The sequence below is a fragment of the Haplochromis burtoni genome, unplaced genomic scaffold (assembly GCF_018398535.1).
Source record: "Haplochromis burtoni strain Fernald_Lab_line unplaced genomic scaffold, NCSU_Asbu1 Contig_1766, whole genome shotgun sequence".
NCBI classification, from domain to species: domain Eukaryota; kingdom Metazoa; phylum Chordata; class Actinopteri; order Cichliformes; family Cichlidae; genus Haplochromis; species Haplochromis burtoni.
This window is the reverse complement of record NW_024584127.1, coordinates 435-16416: the sequence shown is the minus strand read 5'-3', so window position 1 is coordinate 16416 and position 15982 is coordinate 435. Positions and strand designations below refer to the sequence as shown.

At 40.1% G+C, this 15982-nt stretch overlaps 1 protein-coding gene across 3 annotated transcripts; it reads right to left on the bottom strand.

Moving 5' to 3' along the window:
• Positions 1-735: 735 nt before the first annotated feature.
• On the bottom strand, positions 736-14983 carry LOC102293489 (P2X purinoceptor 3; the record flags this gene model as incomplete). Of its 3 annotated transcripts, none has more annotated exon segments than XM_042217277.1 (7): positions 739-1213; positions 4730-4807; positions 7201-7266; positions 7529-7622; positions 12216-12352; positions 12904-13060; positions 14906-14983. In XM_042217277.1, coding segments are annotated over 7 exon segments (724 nt in total), but the record flags the coding sequence as incomplete, so codon positions are not given.
• Between the last annotated feature and the right edge of the window lie 999 nt (positions 14984-15982).

Sequence of the window (15982 nt, the reverse complement as noted above, 5' to 3'; positions counted from 1 at the left end):
AAATTAAATTTAACTTTATTAATCCCTCGGGAGGGTTCCTCCGGGGTTTTCACACAGCTGAATAAACGTCAAACAGAAAACTAATTAAAGAAAGTGTGAGACGGTCGAGAGTTTACGTCAGCGCCCGGTTATATTTTAGATAGCAAGGAGCAGACGGCAGAGTTTCACTCCACCGAGGGAGCTCGTGAGGTACTACCCGGCTTTCTTTAGACCGCGAAGGCCGGGTCCTCAGGTGGAAGCAGCCTCTGAATTTGGACACCCCCGCTGTTTCCGGGCCGGCCAATAATAACGGTGATATTTTATCCGATAAATAAACACTGTAATAAACAGCCCTTTTGAATGTCTCCCTGATTCTGAGGTCTCAAGGTTGGTAAGTATGGCCACAACACCTCACTTTTTTTGCCACATGTATGCAAACCACGTCTCAGCTGTTTGTGGAGGTAAAATACGTCCGCACAATTACGCTCAGCCATTGTTGTGAGTGCGCACGCCAAGGGGCTGCGAGACATTTATACAGCCGTATTTCGCACATGACTATGAAAGGCGGAAGAGGAAGTAGTTCCTTTGAATGTAGACAATCCGAATGTTATAGTTTCTTTCCACTGTGTTCCTGTTAATGATAAACTACAAATTTACCCTAAATTACTAAAATATCGATATTTTAATGTGAGAATCGATTCTAGAACATAAATGATTGGTATCGGAGGAATCGATATTTCAGGATCGATCCGCACATCACTAGTAAATGAATGAGAGTGGAAATCACAATAGAAATACTAAACAAGAACCAGTTCATCACAGTTATCTTGTTTCTAACTTTATTGTTAAAACGGTAACTTCAGTCAGTTCTCATTTCTTTTCAAAAGCCAGACCACATCAGGAATCCTGAGCTCCTGTCGCATGCCAAATGATAGTCATGCAAAGATAGTCATGCTCTTGTTTTCATTTTATGTCTTTGTCCTTGTTTGTATCCAACTTGAATCAGTGCAAAGCAGCAATAATTCAGCATTCTACGTATTATCTCTAACAACATAAAGACATGGTTTCACCTTGGTACTGCTGGATAATAAAACATGAAATAAACACGTATGCTGTCCATTTAGCTGTAAGGTTCAATAGAAAATGCCCCTGAGTCATTGGACTTTGTCATGGTTTGTCTGAGGGATAGTTGGGAACGATACAGTCCATTGCCTTCGGATGGGTTGTCGGACACCTACAGAAAGAGAGAAAAAGAGTTTGTATCATTATAGATCCAGACCCCTGATCTTCAGTTCGAGTGAGACAAAACAAATTGTATTATGACCCAGACAATAATTGTCACTTTTGGGAGAGTACAGTTAAATTATTTAAATTAATAATTATTAGCAATTATCTTACATCAGCAACTTAGAATTATCACCCAACTCTGTAACCCCCTCAAGTACCATTGTACCACTCCAAGCCCTTTTAGCAAACTATCAGGCAACTCGGGATGGGGGAGATGAGGGATGGTGTTCTGTTAACATCAACTAAGTTTGGCTCATAGTTTGGCTTTGAGGATCCATTGAGCATCCTTTGAGGGTATTCCAGCTTCAGGGGAATCACATTCCTAAGCTTCCCTGAGAAGGTCTATGCCAGGGAACTGGAGAGGAGAATCTGTCCATTAGTCAAACATCCAACATCCAAACGTGTGTGCAGGGTACAGACTTGTTCTTGGTGCGTCCTTGACCCCACCATAGTTGCTGTTGTAACCAATTCTTTTCATAACTTTCATGGACAGATTTCTAGACCTCAGGATTTTATGTCTGCTTTTGCCAATGAAATGGCTTTGTTGCCTTTATTAAGGAATTAATGGAGCGTTTGAACTCTGACCCTTTCCTGCCCCAGTATTACATCCGTACCAGTTATTTTATAACTGAACTCGTGGTGCTTTATGTTCCTTTTTAATTTGAAGTTGAAGGATCTCTAGCTCACACTGGGGGAGTTTGCAGCTGAGTGTGAAGTGGCTGGGACAAGATTCAATCCAAGGACATGGTTTTCATGCTGTACTGGTATGCTGTGATGAAGAGAGGGCAAGGTGTGAAGGGAAAGCTATCCATGTACTGGTTGATGTGTCCATCCTCGATGTCAGGAGATGATTCCTACTTCCATTTGGTAGCTTTTTTATTGGAACTCAATATAAGGTCCAAAGGGTGTCATGTAGTGATGGGAATTCTGGCTTTTTTTAGAGAACCGGCTCTTTTGGCTCGGCTCACTAGAAAGATCCGGTTCTGTCGGCTCCCAATCGGCTCTTCAGGTTGTTTTGTTGCTTTAATTAAGTTATTATCATCAACAATATAAAATCATGCACAGAAGGAATTACTAATTTAAAAACGTTATTTTATTTATATGTGTTTATGTATAAATATATAGGGTGGCCCCCAGAGACAAAGCAGAGGGAGAAAGAGAGCCAGGGACAAAAACAAGAGACAATATCATCACATTAGAAAGGTATAGTAATCATCCACAACTATTTTCAGTTGCAGATGATAAAGGATTCAGAAAGTTTATTCATGCAGGTCCATATGACAGAATATGCATCTTCTTTTTGTTTTCATATTTTAATTTATATTTAATTGTGTTGTGGTTTGCAGTATTTTGTGTTGTTTCACTTGTTTCACGGTGGCCCCTAGAGACAAAACACGTACAAACTCCAAAACACATTTCTAGCGTTAACTGAACTTCCAAAACAGAGCTACCTAGATCACTTAAATTACACAACTGATAGCATGTGTGTATTGTTTGTGTATTTATACACAAACACTCATATATATTCAAATGATTTAAAAAAAAGTGTTCATTTACCTGTTACTACCACACACCAGATCTGGTCGTTGGTACTTGCTGGCTTGTGTAGCCACTAGGATCCTGGAGCATTTCTGCTGTGTTTTGGAATTTGTACATGATTTGTCTCTAGGGGCCACTGTAAATATACTTTTATTTATTCACTCCACATAAAATGTAATAAATAAATTATAAAATACAAAAAAACAACTATTTACATTTCAACTTTTAACTATTTAAATTTTCAGCTTTTTCCTTTTAAACAAATTTAAAGCGTAACGAAACAAAACAAAAAGAAGATGCACATTCTCTGTCATATAGGCCTAGGGTGTTTCCTGCTTGGAATTGCATACATAGGATTCAATGCATGAATAAACTTTCTGAATCCTTTATCATCTGCAACTGAAAATAGTTGTGAATGATTACTATACCTTTCTAATGTGACGTTGTTGTCCCTGCTCTCTCTCTCTCTGTGCTCTCGCATGCAGAGTGAAGCCGAAAAAAGTGCGAGAGAGAGGGTGAGAAAAAGAAAGAAAAAATCACGGCTCCCAATTAGGAGCCGGCTCGCATCGTTCACTTCAAAGAGCTGGCTCTAAAGGTTTGTTCGTTTGGGACCGACACATCACTAGTGTCGTGGTAAATAATAGACAAAAATACACTTTTATTTAGGTGAGGCAGCAAGTCCAGCTGGCTGAAGAAACCAGGTTTTAAAGGTAGTCCCAAACAGGGACCGCACAGCAAAACGCTTAGGCACATAGTATGACTCAAAATATAAAAAGGAAAACTATGGGCTTAAATACACACACATGAGATAAGCAGGGAAAGAGAACACAGCTGCACACAGGACCGGGCTATCACAATAAGAAACTAAACTGAAAATTTGTCTGAAAAGTCAAATGATGGCAAATGAAGTGAACTTTTCAAAATGGTTTCCTTCTGAAGTTTTCACACCTCAGTAAATATCAGTAAAGATAAGGTTGAATAACCAACAGAATAGTTTCTGGGTTTTTCCAAGCATAGCTGCACAGATGCACACTCACTCATTTTTGTTGCATTTACAGTAAGGTTGTGTCAGATTATAATATTATCTTACGCCATGTTATGCCCCTGATTAAGGATTGTGAAGCTATTATGTAGTTTTAGTTTGCATTATTCTCCTGAATTAGAAGAAGGTGAAACTATTACATGTGTTAAACTGATTTGTATTACATTAGACTGCTGATTTATTGTGAATGAATGATATTGTTTATGATGCATTATACTGCTGAGTTATAAGAAATCCTGTTTTCAGAGAGTCAGGACTTTGCTTTTTCTGATAGTAGAGGAGACAGAGCACATTCCACGGGAGCTTCACTCCCACCGTTGTTGAAGGCAGACGAAATAGGGAGCCAAGGCCATAAGTCAGGCTCGCTAGGAGTTAGGAAAATGTGAATGTTTAGGCTTTTACGACTAGGTGGGGGTCAACAGTGGCTATAAGAGTTTGAGTAATGCTCCACCATTTGGAGATCGATGCTGTCTGTGTGCAGTGTTCATCTCCCCACGCGTGTGTTCATTAAAATCATTGTTTGACCGAAGCTCTTCTGGACCATTATTGTTTTTGTGCTCACCCTCAATATCTGAACCCGCAACAGTTGTTCTTTAAGCAGGCCTGAAATCTGATTAGTTCAGAAAAGAGAGTCAAGAGTTAAATATGATCTAAGACCCCAAGAATTTGAATGACTTGCCAAAAGTGAAAGGGGTTCAAGCAGGGTGTCCTTTTTAAAACCATTTTTTAAAACGCACTTTTTCCAAATTGCGTTCTGCTGAACTTTGAGCCTTTTTGTGTTTTAATGTAATAATGTTTTAACCTTACATGTCAGCAACATGGTCACCAATAAAAATCAGATAACGTGCACATTAAAACGTGATTAAGAGCTGGGTATTTTACCTCTTCAAATTTCTTGGCCTTGTACTGCTCCGCACCTTTCAGGAAGTTGAGCAGTATGATGTCACACAGCACTGTGCCCTACGTAATAATAATAGTGATAATAATTATAATTATAATTATAATAATAATAATAATTACAAGCAAGCCCCTTCAACCTCCAAAATGTCACTTGTCACCACCCCTTGGTCCACAGCTTCCTTTCCATTTAGTTTCAGTTCATTTTTTCTGGTATTTAAGGCCAATAAAAATCAAAAGTCTAACCTGATTGAATTTTTGATGATCACCAGTTTAAGATCATTTTCTAGGACATGTGCAGACATCTTCAAGCACAGCTGCTATTTTCAGATTGTTCTCTAGCTGTCTGTTTCTGAACACTGAGCACTGATTTCCCCACTAACCTTGAACTTCTACTGAGAAATAAAATCAACCTCTTTTCCAACCTAACCAAAATTTTGTGCGAAGCATCATGGATGCTTTACCTTTTTGTCAATATTCATCAATTTGGGACTTTTTTTAATCACACCTCAAATGTAACCCATTATGTATTTATTTAATAATCCTGGCTTCCAAATATAAGTGGCCTAAATAAATATATTAACTTCCTAGGACCTGGCGTCCACATATGTGGACATCACATTTTGGGATGTCTAGACCAAAATACAAAATGTTGCTCTACAAGGGCCTGATTTCCAATTACGAGGACATTATACTGCCTCTGTTCTATCAAAATTTAAAGCAAATATCCTCATATGTGGATCTCATTTCTCTCAGAAAGAAAAATCAGGTAAAAAAAAATCTGGTAATTCTTTGTTTTTACATTAATCAGGTCCCAAACAGCGTAAATAGCAAAGAGAGTTTAAAAATGCATGCCATGAAAGAGTTCAGGTCTAAACATAGAAAATCTATTGTAAGTTTAGAAAACAACAGCAAAAAACTAATGATATGAATGTCCCTTAATTTGGAAAAATGAAGCGGTGTTGCACATGTTGGTTGTTTCGTCCTGAAAAGAAGCAGTTGCAGATGTTTGATATATTTTTGACTGACAACGATGACACTAATGGATCTTCTCTAATTTCAGATGCAGAAAATGCTCATGAACTCACTTTCATGAGCATTTTCAAAACATTCTTTAAATCTAAATTAGAAAGTAAGAAGAAACAATAATGGTCATTGAAGGGAATTACAGTAATAAAGAAAATTGGAAAGATTGTGGTCCAGGAACTTCTGATAGGTTTGTATATGTAATAAAAGGCTCTTATTTTCATGGGATAGGGACACCACACACACAGTGGTGTGAATACATGTTTGCCCCCTTCATGATTTCCTATTTTTTTGTATGTTTGTCACACTTAAATGTTTCGGATCACCACACCAATTTAAGGGGGGGCTGTAACTCAGGTGGTAGAGCAGGTCACCTACTACTTTTAAGGCTGGTGGTTTGTTCCCCTGGCTGGTCCAGTCTGCATGCCAAACGTCCTTGGGAAAGATACTAACCCCAAGCTCCTCTCTGATGCATCCATCGGAAAATGAATGTGTGTGAATGTTAAATAGAAAAAGCAGTTATAGTGGAAAAGTGCTCTGTAAGAACCAGTCCAGGTACCAAGACAACACAAGTACACAAAATGAAGGTATTTATTATTATGGGGAAATAAAACCCAAACCTACATGGCTCTGAGTGAAAAATTGATTGCTGACCAAAGATACCCCAAAGGTGCTGCAACGACTGATCCAGCAGGTCACAAAAGAGCCCAGAACAACATCCAAAGAACTGCAGGCCTGACTTGCCTCAGTTAAGGTCAGTGTTCATGACTCCGCCATGCAGGCCATTGTTGCCCAGATGGCAGAGTTCAAAGACGAAACCCACTGCTGAGCAAGAGAACCATAAAGGCTTGTTTACCAGAAAACATCTTGATGGTCCCCCAGGCTTTTGGAAAAACACTCTGTGGACTGACGAGACAAATGTTGAAGGTGTGTGTCCCATTACATCTGGAGTAACAGTAACAGCATTTCAGAAAACATCATACCACAGTAACATATGTTGGTGTCAGCGTGATGGTCTGGGGCTGTTTTGCTGCATCAGCACCTGGAAGACTTGCTGTGGTAAATGGAAGCACGACTTCTGCTGTTTACCAAAACATGATGGAGAATGTCCGCACATCTGTTCAAATTCCCAACCAGTTGTTAGGCTTAGGGGACAATGAACTTTTCACACAGGGCCAAGTAGCTCTGGATTTTTTCCACTTAATAATAAAGACCCCTTCCTGATTTTTGGATTACATTTGAGGTGTAAGCTGCTTCAAAGCCACCTTCAGTTCTTAGACCAAAATTTTTATGTCAGGCTTTCCATTTTCCTTTTTAAAGGGTAGAAAAAGATAAGAGGAAAACTTTTGCTTTTTAGAATTGACTAATCTTAACAAAACTCCTGAATTAAACATTTATAACGATTTGATTAAATCTAAACGTTAACTCACCACTCCCACTGATGTAAAGGCTGCAACCATGTTAATGAGTGTAGGGATCATGTTGAACTTTCCTGCCTGCAAAACAAGAGTATGAGTCAGGTTCAGTTTCCTGGAGAAGATCGGTACAAAAAAGTCCTGGTGTTTTGTGTTTTCTTCTTTTATTCACAAACAACAACAGAAACATGACAATCAAGACTATAGATGTATCATTTAAAAATATATTTTAAAAAATTACACACATATTTATATTCCTGTATCATTAATGTGTTTGTGAAATAAAGGTAAGTGGATGTAAACTTCTTTATTCAGTGAACTGACAGTGAAACTACACACTCACATTTCCATTGACCAAGACGTCAAACCTGATAGCATAGGCTTTGACCAGAGTGCGGTAGTCAGTCCCATTTTCCATCTTAAAATACTTTGCAAATCTAAATAGAAAGAAACATCACATCATTCTTATAGTGACATCTATTCTGTTCAATTTACTAGAAGGTTCATGAATGATCAATAAAACAAGACAAAAAAACCACATTTCTTGTAGACATGTAGATATGATTAGACAAAGATCAAACGCTGTTTTTATATGCCACAATTAAAGCTAGTTTTTACTTAATGCTATTTGGCCACATATAATAATGGATTGCATTTATATAGTGCTTTTCAACCGCTTTACAATTCCACTATTCATTCAATCTGAATAATAAATAAAGTTGGGTATAGGGAGTCCACCAACCAGTTTTTGTAGGATCATCTATGTTAAAATTCATGGACATTATGTATTGTAAAACTTTAAAAATGATATATCGAGTGATGAAAAAGAATGTTCCACTTTGCATTTTAAGTATGTTTAAACTAAGAGATGGAAAACATGATTTGAGGGGGTCTTATAAGTTTGAAATACCTAAAGTGGAAACCAATGTTAGGTATAGATGTGTCATTTTTGGGAGTGAAATTATGGAATGGACTTCATGATGAACTGAAGATGTGTTTTTCTTTGTCATTTTTCAGGAAGAATTTAAAAATTTGAATCATTCAAGGTTACGGAAATTTGGTTTGATGAATAACTTTGTGTTGATTTAATTTCTTGATTTATCATTGATTTCTTTTCAAACTGTTATATAACTTATTTGTCAATGCTATTTATTTTCTTGGCTAAGGATTGATTATTCCTATGGGGTAAAGGATAGGATAATTATAAGCCACAGGCTGTATGATTGAGTACTTTTATGTAAAATGATAATCTGTGTTGTTGACCAAAATAAATTTCACTTCACTCTCACACACTGGTGGAAGCAGCTACAGTTGTAGCCACAGCTGCCCTGGGGCAGACTGACAGAGATGAGGCTGCCATATCGCACCATCGGCCCCTCTGACCATCACCAGCAGGCGGGAGGTGAAGCGTCTTGCCCAAGGACACAACGACCGAGTCTGTCCGAGCCAGGGCTCGAACCGGCAACCTTCCGATTACAAGACGAACTGCCAACACTTGAGCCACGATCGTACCTTATTGTAACTTAAATATACTGCTCCAAAATACAATTAAAAGAACACTTTTTATCAGAGTACAGTCAGTTAAACTTCTGAGGTAATTACCTGGTCAGTTGAGTACCACAGGAGTTTATCAGTTTCAGCAGCTTTGGTGTTAATGAAATAATCCGCAGGCATAGTTTTACAGGTGGAGGCCACTGACATTTGTCCCTCCTCATCTTTTCTGACTGTTTTATCAGTATTTCTGCATTTGGATAGGGTGAGCATTGCTACTGGTAGCATGAGGAGATACTTGGACCCTACAGAGGTTGCACGGGTAGTACAACTCCTCTAGGATGGCACATCAATATGTGTCATTGCCAGAAGGTTTGCTGTGTCTCCCAGCACAGTCTCAAGAGCATGGAGGAGAGTCCAGGAGACAGGGAGTTACTCTAGGAGAGTTGGACGGGGCTGTAGAAGCCTTTAACCGATCGGGGGGACTGATATCTCCTCATTTGTGCAAGGACAAAGAAAATGAGCATGTCCAAAGCTCTACAGGATGCCCTCCAGCAGGCCACCAGTGTCAATGTCTCAGACCAAACAATTAGAAATGGATTTCATGATCGTGGCCTGAGGGCCCGACGTCCTCTACTGGGCCCTCTGCTCACTGCCTACCACAGTGCTGCTCATGCTGCACATTATGCTTTACAAATTAAAATGCACAAAAATGATGCAATAAAAGAGAAGGAATAAAACTATTAGACACAAAAACCAACTACAACAACAATGAGTGTGTGCTAACCCAAACATGTGTAGATCTAATATGTAGAGGCAGACTCTTCCAGAGTCTGGGACCTGCCACGGAGAAGGCTCTGTTGCCACCAGATTTAAGACTGTGAAATGGATAGCATTCGTTTTGACCTGGACCTCGTGGTTCTTTCTGGAGCTCAGACAGGTAAGAGCAGGCTCGACTGTTCAGTGATTTAAAAACAAAAAGTTAAATTTGGATCCTATGAGGAACAGGAAGCCAGTGTAGAGAGGCCAACACTGTGTCATGAATCGCTGTGCGGCAGGCAGGAGTTGGACCCAAAATGCAGGACTCACAGACTCAGGGAGGTGAACTCAAAACTCAGCTTTATTTGTATGTTTTTTCCCTGCCAGCAAACTAATCTAAACTGGGACCTTAGAAAACTCACAGAGAGACACACAGGGAGATCCACACAGCATGAGGGACGACGCGACACTGACTCAGAGAAACACAGGGTTTAAATACACTGGGAAGTAACGAGGGGAATGAGACACAGAAGGAGGGCACAGCTGGGAGAAATCAGGACTGACGAGACAAGGAAGCAGGACACATTCACATGAGACACGGACCATCAAAGTAAAACAGGAAGTATCACACAGAGACGCGAACTTGACACAGTGGAGACAGCAACTAAGAAATACAGAGACATAAACCATAAGGCAGAGGTCTAAGAACCAAAATACACAGGGAAATACTCAGCTGGGAACACAAGAGACTAGACTAGAGAGAGTAACAAAAAACCAACAATGCGAACATAATGCACAGTGCAGAGGGACAGAAAACAAGAAACTCAAACATGCAAAGACACACAATTACACAGAACAGAGGGGACACAGAGAGACATGAAGGGCAAGGGATCAAAACTAGAAGCCATAGAATAGATCACACACAAGTACAATAATACAAAAATCACAAAGAACTAAAAACGCTGGGTCAGGAGACCCAGGACCGTGACACACTGGGGTTACAGGCTCCTTCCTTTTAATGCCAGTTAGCAGACGAGCGGCGGCATTTCGGACCAACTGGAGATGATAAAGAGAGGCCTGTGCAGAGAATGGCAGTAATCTTCACATAATGAAGAGATGAATAACACACTGAAAGACATTAGCTGGAAGGTCTGGCTTTACCTTGGCTACCTATCTCAGATGGAAAAAGCTAGATCGGACTACTGCGCTCACCTGCCTACACAGTTTGAAGGAAGCATCACAGCACACCGAGGTTTTTAACATTTGTCTTACAGTGAAAGGATAAAAGGCTCAACATCAAGAGGGCAGCAGGGCTGCTACAACCCAGAGTTAAGAAAATGTCATTAAAACATTCAAAAGTGCTGTCTCAGTGCTGTGTAGTGATTTAAAACCAAACGGAAACTTTTCAGAGATCTCATTAAGATCAAGGTGAGCCTCCAACTGTAAGCAGATCACTTTCTCTAGAACTTTTGAAAGAAAGGGGAGCTTCAAGATTGGCCTGTAATTAACCAGAACAGTTGGGTCCACGGTGTGATTTTTAAGAAGAGGCTGTTTAAAAAATGATGGGACACAAAGTGTCAATTAATTTCTGGATATAAAGCCCAATTATGTTTAAGGAGGTTTGGGGGAAGACGATCTGATGGGCAGTGTGATTATCTTAGGCGATGAACTACCACGGATCCTTAACTCAGGGAAACAGGCTCAAACTGCTCCAAGACAGCTGAGCACACAGGAGGAACACTGATGATTTTTTTGGCATTTTTTACTGACCAAGTTTCAGCTATTAGGTCTTGTGTCTCGTCACCTACTGCCTCACACATACTAAGCTCCAACATTATTACTTGGACTGATGATATGATTAGGCTTGTGGCTATTTGGTAAACAGAGAGACAGTCCCTAAGTATCTTTAAAGAAACATACATCCTATCCTTCTTCCATCTACCTTCAGCGCATCTACAATCATGTCTAAGGGTGCACCTATGTTCATTGAACCATGGCTCTGACAATGGCTTAGCGCAGACAGTCTGAGTGGAGTCCAAGACATCAGTGCAGGCTGAAGGACAGATATTAGAACAGTCCTCAAAGTTCTCACAGCTTCCGTTAATTATTCCAGAATCAAGACATGCAACAGAAAACTGAGGCACTCTTAAAGTATCCCGTTCTTATTTATTTTATCATTTTACCCTGTATATAGCCTATCCTGGCATATCTCCAGTGTTTCCTCGGAGGGGGCTCTCTGCACCGGGGCTGTGACCGACCGTGGCTGCTGGGGCTCTGGGGGTCCTCTCAGCCTGGCTGGGGGGCTCCTGTGCCTCCCTCCTGCTGTGTGCCCAGCCTGGAGGTCTGTGACCGGCTCCCGGTGCAGACGGCTCCCTGTGATGGTGTTTCCTCACCTGGCTCATATGTGCCCAGCCCAATTTCACTCTTTAAGTGTGCGTCTGTGTGTGTGTGTGGGTGGGTGTGTGTGTGGGGGGGGAGATATGTGTGTATTCACATCATTTATGTTAATGAGAGTGTGGGGAGTGAGTTGGAGGGTGGGGTGGGCTGCTTTTAACTATGTAAAGCACTTTGTGCTACATTTTTTGTATGAAAAGTGCTTTATAAATAAAGATTGATTGATTGATTGATTGATTGATTGATTGATTGATTGATTGATTATAATTGCAGCTGAGAAAATCAGAGATTTTGATTTTTCTGATATTTATAGTAGTCTCATATTTCCTCTGTAAATGTGGAGTTTCATGGTCAGTCAGAGTCTGCATATTTCTTGGCATTAATACCTGAAATTGTAGCCAGGTGAGACAGTGTTGTTCTGTGACATAGCATCCAGTCGGGTGAATGAGTACGAGGGGTTACAGTGGTCATCCGACTTGTCCAGATCGCACATCCAGCCGATCTTTATTCCGATCACTCCTCCCTGACAGAAGTACATACAGGCTTTATTGTGTAAGTGACACAATCACTTCAGGTCCAGTCTTGCTACTTTTACACATGTAAACGACTTCCTTTTCAGTCACTGGGTTAGTTCAGCTGACTCCCTGCAGCACCTGTGGGCAACGACCTGGTAGCAGCTCCTCCAAGAACTACTTTTAAGGTCTGCTTTCTGTTTGCATTTGCACTGCCAGTAGAAACTATGAAGCCTCTTAAAGATTATTCACTATCAAACAGGTTGGAGGCTGACTTGTGGTTCCTAGAGTTTCTAAAAGTTAAATGGGAGGCAGACCTGTTAGCTATGAGGCTCTTCTCCTGTGGAACAAGCTTTCAGTTTGTGTTCAGGAGAGAGTCCCTCATCTGCTTCTAAAATTAGGCTTTATTAAGTTTTTTCTTTATAAAGCTTATAGTTAGGGCTGCATAAAACTGAAGTAAAGCAATAGCTAACCAGCACTCGTAAGTCAGTTTCCATCCTGTCAAAATCCCACCCAAACCAGTGGACCCCCCCCCCCCACACACACACACACACACACACACAGGCTTGGTCTGTACATGTTCTGCCAGATTAGTGAAGTTCTGCTGGGCGTAGCGGACGACATCTCCCACTCTGAAGATCGGGCAGTAGGTGTTGTTGACCATGTCAAAGTTACACTCACTGATATATTTTTTCGTGATGTTAGGAAGGAAGTTCCCTCTGCCAACAAACACATCAATATGTCAGCCTTAAATATAACAATCATTCTAACAGTAAGATTTAATCATTACTGGGCTCAACACTAACTTTTGTGGCACCTGCCCTTTGGACAAGTACATTTCCTCTCAGTTGGCCTGGTACAAAGTCCTTTGTCTTAAATGAAAATCTCTAAAAGATTACTGCATGTTGTGGTTTGCAAATGACTTCAGTAATGTCACCAAATGATCACCAAAAAGTACATGCTACAGCTGTGCATAATGGCCACATGCCAAAGCGTCTCTGAACTATAATTGTGCCATTTTCAGATTGACTTTTACAAAAGTATAATTGTGGCTTAACTCTGAACAGATACAGTGACATGAAAAAGTATTTGGCCCCTTTCTTATTTTCAAGTTGCTGCATATTTGTCACACTTGCATGTTTCGGATCATCAAAAAATGTAATATTAGACAAACATAACTTGACTGAATACAAAATGTGTTTTTTAAGTCATGATTTTATTAATCGGAGGATAAATGTTGTTCGATTATGTACTACTGTGGTTAACCGCTTCTTTTGGAAAGCAGAGTTCACTTTGATCGACTCAAATCTGATTAGAGCCAGAACTGTTGATTCAAGAAATTACCTGATTACCTGTCTGACAAAGTGAAGTAGCCTAAGAGTTTTCAAACAGCAGCATGCCAGTACCTAAAGAAACAGCTCAGAATCAAAGTCATTGATATCTGTCAGTGTGGAAAGGGTTACAAAGCAATTTTCAAGTGGTGGTTCGAAGATTGTATTTCTTTTTGGAAGGTTTGCATCCCATTAAAGGTTTGGTATGATGTGCATGTTGTAAAATACACATCAAACATAGTGGTGATGGTGGTGTGATGGTCTGGTCACTACCAAAAAATCCTGAAGCAGACTATTCAGCCAACAAGCTGTGCACTCGGTGCAAGCAGGACATCCAAAACACACCAGGAAGTCATTCTCTGAACACCAAGTCAAATTCCTGACTTCTGCCAGATTGAGATGCTTTAGTGTGACCAGTTATCACAAACTCTTCATTCCAAGTCTTGCTGCCAACGTAGCAAAACCAGTCATTAGGTTTAGTGGGCGATTTTCTCCACACAGGCCAGTTTTGAACGGTTTTGTTACATTTATAAAAGAAACAATCATTAAAAACCTCATTTTGTATTCACACAAGTTATCTTTGGCTAATATAAAATGTGTCTGATGATCTGAGACGTGACAAGTATGCACAAAGATGGAGACTCCTCCTGTAGCACACACTTCTCCTGTGATAACGACATAACAGCTTTCAACTGAATTAGCCAGTGTGTCTCATCCTGTCAGAGCAGGCTGCCGTTGCTCAGTCTGGTGCTTGGCTAACATTACACTTTAAATTGAAGCATGAGTGAAACAGTGAATTACACAGATGCTAATGCTAGCTAATTAATGTCACCTGTTGGGGTTTCATCCCTGCAAAAACAGCAGAACCCTTTCCTGCTCAGTGAAACTGATCTCTCCATCTATTCACAGTCCTTAATTTTCCCCTTAAATTGGCGGTACTGTGCAGTTATATCAACACTGATTCATATTCATTTTGCATCCTTGGCTTGAATGCAGAGCTGACAGTGTTTTGCATTTAATGCTTTGCAAATGTCAACTCCAGTGTTAGTGCCAGTGCATTCAGAGTGACAGTTATCGGGGATAAAGCGTTCTCTTCACAACTCAGTAGTCTGAATATAACATTTCTTCATTAAAGTGAGCAATAATGTGAAAACAGAATAATTTGTCCTTGTTAAACAAACAAACAGATGTTCCAGACGAGCCTTAATGTCAACATATAAGGGTGTGTGATACTTGGTGTAGTTGAAGGTCGGGAAGCGGATGCTGTTTTTGATGAAGATAGTGAAATTTTCTGTTTCCATCATTGGTGTGCTGCATAGGGGAGAACAGACAAACATGAAAACGTCACACAGAGTCACAGGAAAGACGGAATTTACTTAACATATATTTAATTTGAAAATGCACCGACTGACTGCCGGGGACGAGAACCGGACGATGTTCTCGGCTGGTGACCGGCTCGCTTGTATCATGCTTGTCCAATTATTAGCTCATCCATTTCATGCATGCACAGCACCCCCACAGCAGCCCATGCAAATAGCCGTGCACGCACTGATATGTCTTTAGTGTGGAAGCTCTTCACTGTGAGTGAAGACGCACAGACCAAAGTAAAATGCACATCATCACACACACACACAGAACCACTGTGATAATGTTCATAAGAACAAACCTAATCAGATATTATACTCATGCAGCTGAACATGGTTATTTTAATTGCTAAAAAATGCAAAGTGGCTAAAACTAAAGCTGGAGCTTGAAGCCAGCCACAGGCTAGCACAAATAATCAATAAGATAAAGCAGGTGTGGGGAACTCCAAGCCTCAGGTGTGCCGTCCCAGGGGGACATCTAAAACCTGCAGGACAGTGGAGTGCCCCGCCCCTGAGATAAAGGATCCAGTTATGAGGAAAATGAAAGACACAAATGAAAAAGAGAAACAGGTATCTTTTAAGGCATCTTGTAGGTATGTGATACAAATGTTGCTACATAAATCTGCTGCAACTGCTTTTGTTGGGTGAGGTAAAATAAGACGGATGAAAGCAGAAAAATCTATAACCTGCTGCAGTTTGGCAAAGTTGTAATTCTAATCATTACTTTAACTATGAAAATAATACCTTACACTAAAGATAAGCATATTTCCTTCTAGTTATTAGAAAGAAAACCAGTATAAACACAAACTGGTTGGTCACACTAACAAAAACGTTGGAAAACAGAATCGGCCAACAAAACTCTGCATTTCTATAAAAATAAAGCTAGAAAAATATAATACACAAAACTGCAGTTTAATAGTGTTACAGACACTACAGTAGGGGTGCT